This window comes from Chiloscyllium plagiosum, unplaced genomic scaffold (assembly GCF_037043375.1).
Source record: "Chiloscyllium plagiosum isolate Xiang-an unplaced genomic scaffold, Cpla_swu_hap1 HiC_scaffold_2, whole genome shotgun sequence".
Taxonomy (NCBI): Eukaryota; Metazoa; Chordata; class Chondrichthyes; order Orectolobiformes; family Hemiscylliidae; genus Chiloscyllium; species Chiloscyllium plagiosum.
The window spans coordinates 85,904,663-85,921,749 of record NW_028270140.1 but is presented as its reverse complement, the minus strand read 5'-3'; the positions used below and the strand labels follow the sequence as shown (position 1 = coordinate 85,921,749).

The 17,087-nt window shown below is 38.3% G+C and overlaps 1 protein-coding gene across 1 annotated transcript in view; it reads left to right on the top strand.

Moving 5' to 3' along the window:
• hsd17b4 (hydroxysteroid (17-beta) dehydrogenase 4) overlaps window positions 1-17,087 on the top strand; it is a 149,906-nt gene that overhangs the window by 100,263 nt on the left and 32,556 nt on the right. The window contains exons 19-20 of the mRNA XM_043711513.2: window positions 8,797-8,903; window positions 10,851-10,937. Coding sequence (XP_043567448.2) covers window positions 8,797-8,903; window positions 10,851-10,937 — 194 coding nt within the window. The remainder of the gene's footprint in view (window positions 1-8,796; window positions 8,904-10,850; window positions 10,938-17,087) is intronic.

Here is a 17,087-nt window from a genome sequence, read left to right as displayed (position 1 = left end):
TCTCCATCCCAGCAGCCCTTACCGCTGTCTGTGCTCTTTAAATTGTAACCTCCTTGAACTACTTCTTCTCTCTACTTATTTTTTTTCCCTTTGAAGTGCTCCTTAAATCATTTTATCAATTATTTGGTAATTTTTTCCTAAAATACAGGTTGTAGACCAACATATTTATTTGAAATCACAAGCTTTCGGAGGCTGCCCCTTCAGATGAAGTGAGAGAGAAGCACAAAATTTGTAGACAGAGATCAATGGGCAGACAGATCAAAAGATCATGCAAATGGTTTGAGTGGAATGTCAATAGGCCAAATAATAGGTCTTGCAGGTGATCAAGAGTGTCAGACGCTGTGAGTAAAATGTCAACAGCTGAATAACAAGTGAAGGGATGACCTAAAACCTAATTGAATGTGGCAGACGTTAAAAGTAAGGTGGTGCTACAGACAAACCAAATGACTGGAATAATATAATAGGTATAAGAGTCGCGTGCTAAGAGTCTAACCAAAGTAACAAGTAAATCAAAACTGTGTAAACTAATTAAGGTAGAGAGATCATAACAACGGCTAAGACAATGGATGAATGGACACTGTGCAGCAATCACCAGACAGGAATGTTTCCTCACAGTCGGGAAACACCTCAGTGGTCAAGGACATTCTGATCTTTGGTTAAGCTTCCCACAAGGCAGCCTTTGGGATGCACAACATTGCAGAACCACTTAGCAGATACAATAGCCAAGTTACAGAGCCATGAAGATGGCCTCAATCGTGATCTTGGGTGCATGTCACACTACATGCCACCCTATCGCACTTCTGTATCTGTAAAATCACCTTTACCAGCCTATTTGACACCATCACCTTGATAAGTTATGATCTCTCTACTTTAATTAGTTTGTACAGTTTTAGATTACTTGATACTGTTACTTTGGTTCGACTTTTATACCTACCATGTTATTACAGTTATTTGGTTTGTCTCCAGCACCACCTTATTTTTGGGGTTTTGAAATTGTCCCTGCCTCATTCAGTCAAAGTTTAGGTCATCGCTTTCCTTGTTATTCCATTGTTGACACTTTACCGACACCATCTGACATTCTTGATCACCTGCAGAGGCCTGTTATTTGGCCTGTTGACACTGCACTCAAAACCATTTGTGTGATTTATTTGATGTCTGTGCCAATAAATTCTGTGCCTGTGTGCTTCTCTATCACCTCACCTGACAAAGGGACAGTGCTTTGAAATTTTGTGATTTCAAATAAAGCTATTGAACTCTAACTCGATATTGTCTGACTTCTTCCTTTGTATAGTTCAGTGTTATATTTTGATCCGGTAACACCCTGGAACATTTTGGTCAAGGCACAATATAAATACAAGCTGATGATACATATCATCTCTGGATATGAGAGATTCTGCCAAGGCTGTATTTATTGCCCATCTCCAGTAGCACTGAGAAGATGGAAGTGCTGTCCCCTTGAATCCCTTTGATGAGAGTGTTCCCACATTGTTTGACATGGAATTCTAGATTTCAAATCCTAGAAGAAATGCAGATGTATGTTCAAGTTAGAATGGTGTGTGACTGGGCAGGAATGTGGTGATGACATTTTGCTGTTTTTGCCCTTGGTAGTAGACATCCTAAATAATGAAGATGTTGCTGGCATAAATTTATTGAGTTGCTGCAGTGCATCTTGAAGGACTACACATTTCAATAGTGAGGGAATGATCGATTCTAATTCCTGTTTTACATCATCAGTTTAAAGAAACCGCTACTTCCTGGATAGTATCAAGAGCTATGAATGTTGTTGAAGCTGTGCCCTATCAGGCAAGTGGGTTGAGCCTTGTAGCTAGTAAAGGGACTTTTATGGTCCAGGAAGAAGTTAGTTATAGAATGCCAATCTGCTGTCGACTATTGTAGATCAGTGTTGACACAGCTGATCCAATAGGTTCTGCTCTGTGGTGACCTGAGATGTTGTGATAGGAAACTCAGGGATGCTCATGCTATTAGAAGTCAGGAGCAAATAACTTGGCTTTCTCTTGTTAATCTAGTCATTGCTTAGCATTCATGCATTATGCATGTTACCTGTCCCTCTTTAACTCAAGGTTTAACTGTAAGTTAGAAATATAAAATACTGGAGATACATGAAATTTAGAGTCAGAGTTTTTATAGCATGGAAAAACACCCATTGGCCTAGGATTAGATAGATTACTTACAGTGTGGAAACAGGCCCTTCAGCCCAACAAGTCCACACCAACCCGCCGAAGCGCAACTCTCACAGACCCATTCCCCTACATTTACCTCTTCACCTAACACTATGGGCAATTTAGCCTGGCCAATTCACCTAACCTGCACATTTTTGGACTGTGGGAGGAAACCGGAGCACCCGGAGGAAACCCACGCAGACACTGGGAGAATGTGCAAACTCCACACAGACAACTGCTTGAGGCGGGAATTGAACCCGGGTCTCTGGCGCTGTGAGGCAGCAATGCTAACCACTGTGCCACCGTGCTGCCCACTTGGATGTCCAAGTAACAAACATCGGTCTGTTCTGATTCCATTTTCTAGCACTTAGCCCTTAGCCTTGTATGGCATGGAGTTTCAAAAGTTCACCTAAAGAGTTAAATATCTAAACTTTCAGGTACAATCATTTCCTTAGTACTACTTATTGCTATAGGTTAACTTGTATTGTTTCAACTGAGAAGACTTTGTTAATGGAGCTTACACTGGAATCACCTGTAAGTAGCAGCATTCCTCACCCAATAATACATTTATTGAACCAGCTTAAATAGTTTGAGCAAAGATGATTGCCTGTGGAGCACCCGCAGTAATTTCCTAAGGTGTTAATGGTCTCCAACTACTCTGCACCTAATATGCATCTACTGCCAAGGAAGGCTGTGAAGGCTCAGTCATTGACTACATTTAAGACTGAGGTAGATAAATTGAATTGAATTTATTGTCCTGTATTGTCAAGGGGATCAAGGGTTATGGGGAGAAAGTGGGAAAATGGGGTTGAGAAACTTATCAGCTATGATTGCATAGCAGAGCTGACTCGATGGGCTGAATGGCCTCATGCCTACTCCTATGTCTTATGGTCTCAAGATTCCAGCCACTAGAGAGCTATTCCTGTGATTTCCTTTGATTTCAGTTTTGCTAATGCACCTAGTTTTCAGATGAATGCTTCATGATATGATGAGCAACTGTTCTTATCTCTCTTTCCACTGAGTTCTCACATATGCCAGTGACTTTAAAACAAAAATTCAGATGAAATTAAAAAGAAACAAGTGAACGAGATTTAATGTGATAAAAATTAGCATGCAAACTCAGTGTTTTATTTATTTTTTTTCCTGCTGTTCTTGCTGTTAACATTTTATATGTTTTATTTAAAGCAGAAAGGTAAGAAAAGTATAACATTATTTTCAGCATATATTTTGCTTGTGATATCTATTCACTTTTCTATTTTGAACACTTTTATTAAGTCATAACAAGGAAAAATAATTTTAGGTGGGGACGGATGCATTGTCTGGGTGTTTTTCTGTTCTACAAAAATTCTGACTCTAAATTTTGAGTATCTCCAGTATTTTCCATTTCTAACCGTTCAACCTTGAGTTAAAGAGTGACAGGTAATGTGCATACTGCATGAATACTAAGCAATGACTAGATATTACATGCAGCCAAAGAGGCAATTAACGGTAATTGCAATTAACATCTGACTAAATTGTTTTTGTTAGTATGATACAGGTTTCACTAGAAATTTACTTTTAAAAGACATACAGAATGAAATCTTAAAATGTTTGTAAAGACAGTAATTCAGATTGGAAGACCCAACATGATTGCTGTTTAGCAGATTATATTTATTGCTAAAAGCTAGAATTCATTTTCTTGAGATGGAAAAAAAAAGTTGAAGTTTTATCTTACTGTTTTTATAAAGACAGTAGTTAGTGTTGAAGGCATTTTGTCTTCAAATTTGTAAAAGCCACAAGCTGTATTTTCAAACATTCCGCTCAGTGGACATCATGCTGATGCTCCTTAAATGGTGAACAATGGCCTACTCATGTTGCTGTGAGCTAACCATGTCCCCCACTGAATTCCCTTCTTCCAAGCTGACCATTAGTTAATCAGAATGTTCTTCTGAGCCAGGATATAGACTGACTTAAAATGAATTAGGTTCTAAGACATAGTTGCCAAAGAGCTGAATTGCCAATTTTGGAGTGATGCATGACTAAAGAGAATCCCAAAGATAAGCTCTTATCTATTTTTGAGTGGATAGAAGGAGCATGCTTTCCTCTGAACATTAAGAAACTTGCTTGGATGAATGGCTTTATGACTCTCATTTCTCTTCCCAAATCTCTCCTGGTCCAGTAGTGATGGGCTACTAGTACATGTTCATGACACTGCTTCTCTTTATTGCTAACTGACAAAACAGAAGAATTAAAGCAAGTTTCCAAACCCTTGGCATATTTGCTGACATGGTGTAATTCAATCGTCAAGTCAATGCAGCACAGAAGGTGGTCATTTGGGTATTGAGTGCATCTCTGTAAAGCAATCAATTTAGCATTTGTAGGTAGCAGTGCCAAACACCAAATGTTTCAGTCAGAATTTCTAGTCTTTAACTAGATGTACTGATTATGTTAAGTTTCTACCATCACAGTTATCAAAAATTAGTTATATCTGTAGCAGCTCTTAACAAATTGAGCAAAGTGGCTGGAGTGTTTTTGTGTTGGAAATTGAGAGAATTGAGTTTAATAAGCCTTCAAATCAGTTTTGATTTATGTCTCCTTGACTCTGAGTCATGGTGACCATTGCACAATCCTTCTAATTTAAATATTAACACTGAGGACATCGTCTAGCATATCGTGTCAGTCCACAACTCCTGCTCAGTAGGGTTAATTTGAGAACTGATCTGACAAAGTGAACTGGCTATCTATGAATGGTGACAACAAAACAGTATACCATTATCTATAATATTGTAATCCATCATATTCTTCACTTGTGCATCAATACTAATTCAGCAGGGAGTATCAGAGCAGCATGCTGCCAGCTGTAACCACCTTACCTAAAAGTAACAACACCAGACTAAATGCATACTACATAGTAAGAAGAGTATAGTGTAAACAGAGCTAAGTAATCTGTTGGGATTTAATTATTTTTAAACTTCATATGAAATCTCAAGGTCTCAATGTTAATTTTTGTGGAATGGTCATATTGGCAAAAAGTACGATCACTAACTAAAAGGGCAAACTTAAAAATCACACAACATCAGGTTATAGTCCAACAGGTTTATTTAGAAGCACTAGCTTTTGGAGCGCTGCTAATGAAGAACCAGCGCTCCGAAAACTAGTGCTTCCAAATAAACCTATTGGACTATAACCTGATGTTGTGTAATTTTTAACTTTGTACGTCCCAGTCCAACATTGGCATCTCCAAGTCATAAAAGGGCAAACTAGCAGTTTTATTGGACACACAAAATAATACTTAGCAATCCATTATTTGAGATACGATGTACAAATATTCAGTACATATTGGTCTGTCCATTCTGTGGGTCTCAAGATTTCTAGAGTTTTCCTTTTGTGATTCCTCAAGGCTGTTCCTTAGGTATCCTGACTCAAAATAACTTAATTTGAACATACATGCATAAAATGTGCAACTTTAAGATTTAAACTTTTAATTTTCTGTTGCCTCTTAATTACTAAAGCTCCAATCCCATCTTAACTTTTGGGGCTGCACATTTTGCATCTGCTGAGTTGTTGTCCTGTTTCATAGCTTCCTCTGTTATGGTTTCTAACCATCAACACTCTCTCTCTGTAGCTGCAGCATGACTTGCCAGTTTTATATGCAAAGCCCCAACTAATGAAGGCAAGTGTGCTGTATGGCTTCTTTCCCACATTATCGACTTGTGTTGTCACTTTCAGGAGTTATGTATTTACAGCCCAAAATCCCTCTGTATACCAATGTTGAGGGTCCTGCCATTTGCTGTATATTTTCCTCTTACATCTGACCTCCTACAATGGGTCATTTCGCACTTGTCTGAATTAAACTCCATTTTCCATCTCTCTACCCAACTCGCCAACTGATCCATATCCTGCGGTATCCTTTGACAACCTTCCTCACTATCCACATTTCCGTCAGTTTTCTCATTGTCTGCAAACTTAGTAATCAGACGTTTTCATCCATATCATTTATAAATATTACAATTAACAGTGTCCACGTACTGATTCTTATCGAACACCATTGGTCACAGACCTCCAGTCAGAAAAGCACTCCTCTACAACTACCCTCAGTCTTCTGTGACCAAGCCAATTTTGTATCTAACTTACCAACTCAGCATGGATGCCATGTGACTTAATCTTCTGGGCCAGACTATCGTTAGGGATCTTATCAAATGCTTTAGCCAAGTCCATGTAGACAACATTTACTCCCCTAACCTCATCAATGATCTTAATCGCTTCCTCAAAAAAACTCAATCAAATTTATAAGGCAAAACCTGTCCCACAGAAAGGCATGCTGACCATCTCTATCCTATCCTTAATTCCCCATTCTTCTTCAAGTGTGTGTAAATCCTGTCTCTAAAAATCTTCTCTAATAATATCCTTACCAATATGTAAGGCTCATCTGCCTTTTGTTTCCTGGATTATCCCAATGGCCCTTCTTTAACAAAGGAACAGCATTGGCTGATCTAAAATGAATGGGGACATTTTGAGTTGAGCATTTCAGGGCTGCAGGAAGTTATGGAGCTAAAGAAACCCTGAAAAATGTTTAAGTATCGGGATAGGAACTGTAGAGTTGAGATAAATGAGCAAACACAGGTGGGCGGCGTAACCTGGGGGAAGGAGAATTCATGAAGGTGGAAGATGAAATTATTCGGTCAGCCAGGAGGGCATTGAAATCATGTGGGGAGGACAAAAATGTTATGAGAATTTCTATTGCGGAGGAGTTAAATTCATGAGTGATGTTACTTTGAAAGTTGACTATATGCTGTTAAGTTGATGGAAGCTTCAATGAAATTTATAGCATATTTAGTGAACAATATGCAGAATGGCTACAATCAAATTAACTTGATGTCATTATTTTGTTTTTTATCAATAAAATATTTCTGATTTTAGGAGCATGTAAAACCAGAATATACCACATTTGCTGAGTTGGGAAACTGAGACTAAATTAAATAGTGGGTGTTGTCTTGTCCAGTTTACTTTTCAATAATCAAATGTTCCTCAAGGAAACATGATTACATGTATTACATGAAAGATTAATGTCAGGTTTTTCTGAATGTATATTAAAGGGCCAGGGCTCTGTTATGTAGATCATTTCCATCCTAGGAAATAAAATAGGTTTAGATTTTTGTCACACTTCTATGAAAGGGTGAAAACTATATGTACAGCAAGTGATAAAACAGGTAATTTTATTGGAAATAAGTTGACATTGATTAAGTAGAATTCATTTGTATTGAACTTGAAATTATTCAGTGAGCAACATTTTAGTGGTGTGAGGACAGAATTAATATGTACCCAACACTTAATCATAATAAATAAGAATGAAAATGTACATCTGTCACATTGTAGAATGGTGGCATTTAAAACAGTGTTTACACATTAAGCGAGTATACTTCTGTACAGTAAATATGTTTGTGGTTCATATCCAAGATCTTACACAGGATGGAATTTGATATGCATCAGTTGCAAAATTGATCAACAGCATTAACAATTGAATATATATGGTGCTTTAAACACTAACACCCCGAGACACGTCATGCTCGTGTTGAATTAAATAATCCAACACGAGGACGTATGTTGCAGAAAGTGATATTTTTCAAATAGAGTTTTAAGGAGCATGAGGGACAGAGGGGTTTTCAGAGGAAATTCCAGAGTTTGAGACTGAGATAGCTAAAGAAGTAATTGGCAGTCAATAGTGAGGTAAAGGAATTAGGAGATCTGCAAGAATCTGGAATGATGCAAAGCTTGAAGGTTTTAGGGTTGAAAGAGAAGACTGGAGAGGTTTGTGGTCATTCAGAGCTATTTTTCAATGATTGATACATTTTTAAATTGTTTAACCTTTTTGAAACTTTATTAGGTAGCCAATGCGTACTAATGATGTTTAAGTTAGTCTTTGTTTCAAGTTGTAAAATAATGCAACTCTGCAGAGATTCAGGAGGTCAGATGGAATTTATGTAACAAGGAAAAAAAAACTTTGTCAAAATAGTTCAAATGTGATTTGGTGAAATTTATATCCTCCTGGCTTGCATCTATTCCTTAAAGATTGTTAAATACTTTCTATAATTCGTATTCTACACGATGAGAATTATGTAGCTATTTAATTAAATTGCAACAAAACATCCAGGAGCTGTTAAGTGATTAATTGATTGAATGTTATAATGTAATTGTTATAATGTAATTGTTTTGACAATTTTATTGCTTTGGGTTCTTGTGTGGTATCATTCTAAGAATAAACCTCAGTTATGCTTTGCAGAATTCTTTTAACCTTGTTTGTTTCAGTGTGAGCAGAAATTGCTTTCAAAAATAATGCTGTATTTGGGAAATTTGGGACAGTTTAAATAAAATCTCAAGTTGGCACATAAGGTTCCATATAAATGTAGAAAATATCTGTATGTACCTAATTTGTGGAAAGCTAAGAATAGCTTGGCAAAGCATTTTAGTTGGTTTTACCAGTATGAAAAATAGTTACTGGCCAAAAAGTAAAATGAAGAAAGTGCAAATGGTTCTTTATTTTGGATATTAACTAACAGTCAAATAATGTATATTACTTTGTTAGGTTAGATTCGTGTGATGCATATGAAATTATTTAAAATATTTTCCTTCACTCAAGGGTTCAAAAAACCAATTCTACATGGGTTGTGTTCCATGGGATTTGCAGCACGGCATGTCTTGAAACAGTATGCAAATAATGATGTGACAAAATTCAAAGCTATTAAGGTACAAAGTAGTATTGTAATTTATAACACCATTATCCACCAAGCATTAGATTGATTGCACGTTTAGCTCTTAGGTTGTTTTTGATTTTTTATATTTATTAATTATGTAGAGGACTGTGGGATTAGAGCACCTTTCATTTGTGGATCAAAATCCCAGTGAACATGATGGGATATATAGATATATGACAGAAGGCAGACCTGCCTTGATTATCAACTGCATGACTCCTACCTTGAGTTAAAAATTAGGCTTACATTTAATACATTCATGGTTTATAATATAAAATAATTTAAATTTAAATTTCATGTACAAGAGAAACATTGCTTATATAAAATTGTGTTTAATTGCTAAAACTGTAGGAAATGTGAATTAAGTAGAATCCCTACTGTGTGGAAGGAGCTTATTCGACTCAAAGTCTGTGCTGACCCTCCAAAGAGCTTTCCACCCAGCCCCAGCCCCCATCCCTATCACCCCACATTTAGCATGGCCAGTCCATCTAACTTGCACATAGTCATCGAGTCAAACAGCACAGAAACAGACCCTTCGGTCCAACCAATCCCAAAGTAAACTATCCCACCTGCCTGCTCCTGGCCCATATCCCTCCAAACCTTTCCTATTCATGTATCTATCCAGGTGTCTTAAAAACGTTGTAATTGTACCCACATCCGCCACTTTCTCAGGAAGTTCATTCCACACGTGAACCACCCTCTGTAAAAAATTTGCTTGTCATCTCATTTTTTTTAATTTCTCTCCTCTCACCTTAAAAATCTGCCCTCTAGTCTTGAAATCCTCATTACTGGAGAAAATACAACTACCATTAACTCTATCTATACCTTTCATTATTTTATAAACTTCTTTCAAGTCGCCTCCCAATCTCCTACACTCCAGGAAAAAAAAAAGTCCCAGGCTATCCAGCCTTGCTTTATAACTCAAACTTTGCATGCCCAGCAACATTTTGGTAAACCTCTTCTAAACCCTCTCCATCTTGAAAATATCCTTCCTATAACTGGTCAACCAGAACTGGACACCGTACTCCAGAAGAGGCCTTACCAATATGCTATACAACTTGAGCATGACTTCCCATCTCCTATATTCAAAAGGCCTGGGCTATGAAGGCAAGCGTGCCAAACGCCTTTTTAACCACCCTGTCTATATGTGATGCAAACTTCAAAGAATTATGTCGCTGCACCCCTTAGTCCCTCTATTCTACAACACTATCTAAGGCCCTACCATTAATTGTATAAGCCCTACCCTTGTTTGTTGTACCACAATGCAATACCTCGCATTTATCCAGACTGAAATCCATCTGCCATTTTTCAGCCCATTGACCATTTTGATCATGATCCCTTTGTAATCTTAGAAACCTTCACTGTCTACAAAGTTAAAAATGACACAACACCAGGTTACAGTCCAACACGTTTATTTGGAAGTGCAAGATTTAGGAGCACTGCTTCTTCATCAGGTAGCAAACTTACTAATCATGCCTTCTATATCCTCACCCAAGTAATTTATATAAATGACAAACAAGTGAGGACGCAGAACCAATCTTTGGACTGTGGGAGGAAACTGGAGCACCCAGCGGAAACCCACACAAACATTGGGAGAATGTGCAAACTCCATACAGGCAGTCACCTTGAAATCGAATCTGAGTCTGCATCACATATAGACAGAGCACTGTGAGGCAGCAGTGGTGTAAAAATAGCACAGAAAAGTCTTCACATAAAAGCACAGCATTTCAGCATTTTTTAAAAATCATTGAGAGTTCAGTACTAAAATTTTGTATTTTAAATTGTGTATTTTGCTGAATTTTACATATGCAAAGAAGTTACTGATCAGAGAATTTGTTGGACTCTATTGCATTGATTTGCTTGACGTTTTTGATTTCTGAATTATGGGATAGTAACAGTGAAGAAAAGGTTGGAGTTATGAAATAAAATTCTTTTAATACAGGTTCGTTTTGCAAAGCCAGTTATTCCTGGACAAACATTAGAAACTGAAATGTGGAAAAATGGCAATCTTATCCATCTTCAGTCAAAGGTCAGGACTTTCTTCCACCTTAATGAAATTACTTTTACAATATATTCTTGTAAATATGACCCAAGTCAATTGCATATCATGCAAGGTTGATACAAAATGGTGTATCAATGTATCCTGCAAGTTAATGACTACCTCAAACAACATTTCTTGCAATGTGTCACACAAACATGAAGGTGCTGAAGGCTGCTACTAGTTGACCTGAAAAATACTAGTCTACCTAAATTAGGATAAAGTATCTCAAAAAAAAAGAGATGAGGGCAAGACTGGTGATGTATGCATGGACTTCCCAAAGACATTCAATACGGTACCAGACAATAGGTTTGTGAATAAATCTATAGCTAATGGAATAAAAGTGATAGGAGCAAAATTGTAAAATTGGCTGAGGGACAGAGTTATGGTTAATGGGTATTTTTTAGGCTGAAGAAAGGCTTGTAGTGAGGTTCCCAGGGATCAGTATTTCAGATGCTTGCATTTTTCAAATGTAACCAAATGATGTAGATCTTGCTGCACAGGACATAATTTTAAAGATTGAGGTAACAAAAACTGTGAGCCAATTGTAAACTGTGTGGAGGATAATGCAGAACTTGAAAAGGACATTGACATATTGGTGGAGTGTAGGAATAGGTGACAGATGAAGTTGAATGCAGAGAAGTGTGAAATAAGAGGGCCCCTCTGTCTGAGGGACATGATAGTAGGCACCCAGATGGAAACATGATTCACAAACAGGCCCTAGAAGCTTCCTCTCAGGATGGTCAGGAGGTGTTTTCCCTCTGTATTTCCTTCCGTGTCTTTGATGCCAAAGTCTGCAGCAGTTGAGGATGGTGAGCTAGCATCTGTGCAAGATGTCTGATAGCCTGGGTCCTCCATGCTCAACTGTCCCTGTGGGAGATCAGCCATTCCTCCAGGCTAACAGTGCAAATTACAGAGCAGACTCTCTCCAACACTGTTCTAGCCATTGTGTCTGCTTGGAATCGTATTGGAAGATAAAAGAAGGAATAAAAAAATGACTGAGGGCGCATAGGTAGTATCGATCACATTTCATTTTGAATAACCCAACACTTTTGTGAACATCTGGTCACTTTTGAATTAAAAATGTCTGCTGAAGTTACTTTGTTGTTTGTTGGATCTGGTGAAGTCATGTCCATTTCAGATATGAGCAGTGTCTTTATACATCTGAAAGATGGACGATGTTGTAATGGCTAAGCATTGCTCATCTTTCACAAGCAACAACTGGTTGACACATTGGAATGCGAGGATAGGTGACAGATCAAATTGAATGCAGAGAAGTGTGAAATGAAAGGGAGACAAAGTATCAGATGTCATGGATCCTTGAACAGTCAGCTAAGGCATTGCACTTCAATGCAACAACACTAAAAGCAACATGCAGCGATAGGTAAGGCTTACCCTGCATAGCTCATCCACATTTATGCCTACCCATTTGAATGAGAGCACAGATCAGTGATGGTTCCATGTATCTCTGTAGGCAATCTTTCAGTCTATCTTTCAGCTTTTTCAGGGAGTACACTGCCTTTCAAGGCTGGGAGATGTACAGTGCGAATGTCATATGTCCACTGTTCCTCACAGCTCAATGGCCTACTGAGAACAACTGCACAAAGCTCTGTCACTCTCAGGTCAAACACCGCTGCTATATGATGCTCAAGCATTTTGTAGCAATTCAGCAGACAAGTTATGAATCATCAAAGATAATCCAAGGCTGGAAGGGTGACAAGGAGGTATCTCATGAGGGTTTTAACTGCAAATGCTTGGATATCATATATTGGTTAAAGCCATGAAAACCACCTAGCTTCAGGTCCATACAATATTTCTGTTCTGACTCTCTGCTGCTTCCAACCAAACTGTAAGGGGTAACCTGTATTGTGCAGATAGTTGAAGGTGGGATCAGCTGAAGATACCAAGCATACAATCATTTATTTAGCGGAAGAAAAGTTCAAGGAATACAGAAATAACCAAGTCCATTTATATATAAATGACCTGGTGTTACTTGCTATGGAACCAAAAGAAAGTTACACAATGTAAGGACTGCCAAACAGCTCATTTCTCCTGGAAATGAGTTTCAGTAAAGTCTATCTGATCTATTGGAGGAACAGTGAAGTTAATGATGGTGGACAAGAGAAAGATTGGAGCAGAATTCCTGTCAGAGGGAGGAGCAGAACGTCATCAAGGTGGGCATGTCTAGAAGAGATGTGGCAGTGAGTTCAATGCTGAATGAAAACCGAAAGAACTGTGGATACTGTAAAGAGGAAACAAAATCATAAATTGATGGAAAAGCTCAGTGGGTCTTGTAACATGGGCTGTTATACCTCAGCCTTTTGTGAGGTACTTTGTCAAACACCTTCTGGAAGTCCAAACATAACACTTCGGCTGGTTCCCCTCTGTCCACTCTAGTTGATATTTACTTAAAAAGTTCTAATAAATTAGTCAGACACAATTTCCTTTTCATGAAAGCCATGCTGTTTCTGCTTGGTTAAATTGTGATTTTATAAATGTTTTGCTATTACTTCCTTAATTGTTACAAGAACTTTTCCAACAATAGATGTTTGGCTAATCCGCCTTTGGTCATTTGCTTTTTGTCATTCTCCCTTATTGAATAAGGATGTTATATTGGAGAAGTACCAAAGGATTAGAAAACTGTCAGACTCCAATGATGTTTGGAAAATTACAACCAATGCATCGTCTATCTCTGCAGCTACTTGTTTTAGGATCCTAGGATGCAAGCCATCAAAGCCAAGGGACTTACCTGTCTTTAATCCCATTAGTTTGTCAAGTACTACTTTGCTTATGATGTTAATGGAATGTAATTCCTCCAATGCATTATTTAATATTGATGGAATGTTTAATTCCTCTGCCATTTCCTTATTCGCCATAACTCTTTTCCCAGATTTATTTTCTCAGGGACATATGTTCACTTTGACCCCTCTCTTCCTTTTTATATATTTAAAGAAGCTCTTACTGTTGGTTTTTATGTTGCTCACTAGTTTTCTTCATAGTTTATTTTCTCTCTCTTTATTACCTTTTTAGTCCTCTTTTGCTGAATTCTAAATTTGTCCCAGTCTTCGGAGCTATCATTGACTTCTGTCTCCTTTAAAGTTTTTTTTCTTTCAACTTAATACTGAATACTGAAGATCCTATGCATTAAAAAGCCATACTTGAAAAATGTCCATATTACAGAGGAGGTGGTGCTGGATATCTCAAAATGCATAAAAGTGAATAACTCCCTAGGACCTGATCAGGTGTACCCTAGAACTCTGTGGGAAGCTAGGGAAATGATTGAGCCCTTTGCTGAGCTATTCGGATCATTGATAGTCACAGGTGAGATGCCAGAAGACTGGAGGTTGGCTAGCATGGTGCAACTATTTAAGAAAGGTGGTAAGGAAAAGCCAGGGAACTATAGACAGGTGAGACTGACATCTGTGGTGATCAAGTTGTTGGAGGGAATCCTGAGGTACAGGATTTACATGTATTTAGAAAGGCAAGGACTGATTAGGGATAGTCAATATTGCAAGGGAAATCATGTCTCACAAACTTGATTGAGCTTTTTGAAGAAGTAACGAAGAGGATTGATGAGGACAGAGCAGTGGACATGATCTGTATGAACTTCAGTAAGGCGTTCAATAAGGTTCCTCATGGTAGACTAGTTAACAAGGTTAGATCTCATGGATTACAGGGAGAACTAGCCATTTGGATACAGAACTGGTTCAAAGGTAGAAGACAGAGGGTGGTGGTGGAGGGTTGTTTTTCAGACTGAAGGCCTGTGATCAATGGTGTGTGGCAAGGGTCCACTGCTTTTCATCATTTATATAAATGATTTGGATGTGAACATAAGAGATATAATTAGTAAACTTGCAGATGACACCAAAATTGGAGATGTAGTGGACAGCGGAGAAGGTTATCTCAGAGTACAATGGGATCTTGATCAGATGAGCCAATTGGCTGAGGCATGGCAGATGGAGTTTAATTTAGATAAATGTGAGGTGCTGCATTTTGGAAAGACAAACCAGAGCAGGACCTATACAGTTAATGGTAAGGTCTTAGGGAGTGTTGCTGAACAAAGACCTTGAGTGCAGATTCATAGTTCATTGAAAGTGGAGCCACAGGTGGATGGGATAGTGAAGAAGGCGTTTGGTATGCTTTCCTTTATTGGACAGAGCATTGAGTATCAGACTTGGGAGGTCATGCTGCAGCTGTACAGGTCATTGGTTAGGCCATTTTTGGAATATTGCATGCACTTCTGGTCTCCTTCCTATCAGAAGGATGTTATGAAACTTGAAAGGATTCAGAAAAGATTTACAAGGATGTTGCCAAGGTTAGAGGATTTGAGCTACGGGAGAGGCTGAGTCGGCTAGGGCTGTTTTCTCTGGAGCACCAAAGGCTGAAGGGTGACTTTATAGAGGTTTATAAAATCAGGAGGGGCATGGATAGGGTAAATAGACCGGGTCTTCTCCCTAGGATGGGGGAGTCCAGAACTAGAGGGCATAGGTTTAGGGTGAGGGGGGAAAATTTTAAAAGGGACCTTCGGGGCAACTTTTTCACACATAGGGTGGTTTGTGTGTGGAATGAGCTGCCAGAGGAAGTGGTGGAGGCTTGTATAATTAGAACATTTAAAAGGCATCTGGATGGGTATGTGAATAGGAAGGGTTTAGAGGGATATGGACCGGGTGCTGGCAAATAGGACTAGATTAGGTTAAGATATCTGGTTCGCATGGACAAGTTGGATTGAAAGGTCTTTTTTCATTCTTTACATCTCTATGACTAGCAACAGAGATCTGGTAGTTTCTAAGTTAGCACTATGTGTGTGAGTATGAATTAAGTATGCTTAGAGGCATAAGTAGGTGTCATGTGTAGATGCTGACAAAGCATTTGGCAGAAACACCTATGCCATAAGTGTCCCTTAGGTTCAAAGTGGAGTGTGAGTTTTTTCAAAAGCAGCCATGATGGTGTTGAGAATGGCAATTTGGCAAGGGTGGGAGAGAAGGTCCTTAATGGAGTGCGTATCCAGATATTCTAGTTGGATGAAATCCCAGCAAAGCAGGCAATAAGTTATGCTGTCAGGTGGCCATTCCTGATTTTCATGTCAGAAATTATCGCCATCTAGTTCCTTGTGAAAGGAGCTGACACCTGGGAGCTATGTCGAAATAAGGTGACATTAGCTAATAATAAGATGCACATGCCTGGAAATGAGGTAATCTCTGCTTATTGGTGAAGTTCAAAATTTATCATTTAAACCTTAACAGGATGATTCATTCCAATGCCAAGGATCTGTCTTTGTTCATTCGTGCACTATTTGCCTGACTTTCTTGCCTTCGCCATTCTACTTAAGGTGAAAGAAAATTTCACTCTACACATTACATAGTTTTAATGACTTTCAGATATGACCTGCCTGTGTAATGGCTTAATAGAGAAGACTGCACTGATAATTATGCCTCACTGTTCTACAAGATGTCAGAAAATATGTAAAATCCCAATTGGTTCGACAGGATGACCAATTTGTCTGCTGTTTGAGACAAAAGCAGTACACAACAGATTTTGTCATTAACAGAAAATAATTTTGTTTATTGTCTCACACAACTCTTAACCAATGGCTGGTGTAAGAAATGCTTCCTAAACTTCAACTTGTGACTTAAACTTTAAAACCCCAAAATGTGTGCACATTCGCTCATGGTTAAGACCTAAACAAGACAGATATTTTGACACATTACGGATGGAACAAAATAGATGGAAGTCAAAATTTCAAAGATTAAAAAGTCCAGATTTCAAGATTAGTTTAAACCACCTCTCTGAATTCCTTTTGATTTAGACAATAATGAAATGTTGTTGTCATTAAAACACTGGATTCCTTTATGTCTTGTTAGGATTCCTTTTAAGCTTCCTTGGTTTTTCTGTCTTTTAGCCCAAATCATGCTCCGCACATGCTTCAGTTTTTCAGTGTGTGCATCAGCCAACGTGTGAGTCCTTAAGATGATTTGAGGTCACCAATCAATATGCAGGTATTTTATGCCAGGGTATATGTATATGCAGTGGAAGTCCATGGTCCAGTTATACCACAACTTCACTTCTTGGATCTCAACATCCACATTATATTGGTCTTTCACTACATTACTATTTGGATTATCTCCATTCATGGCACATTGT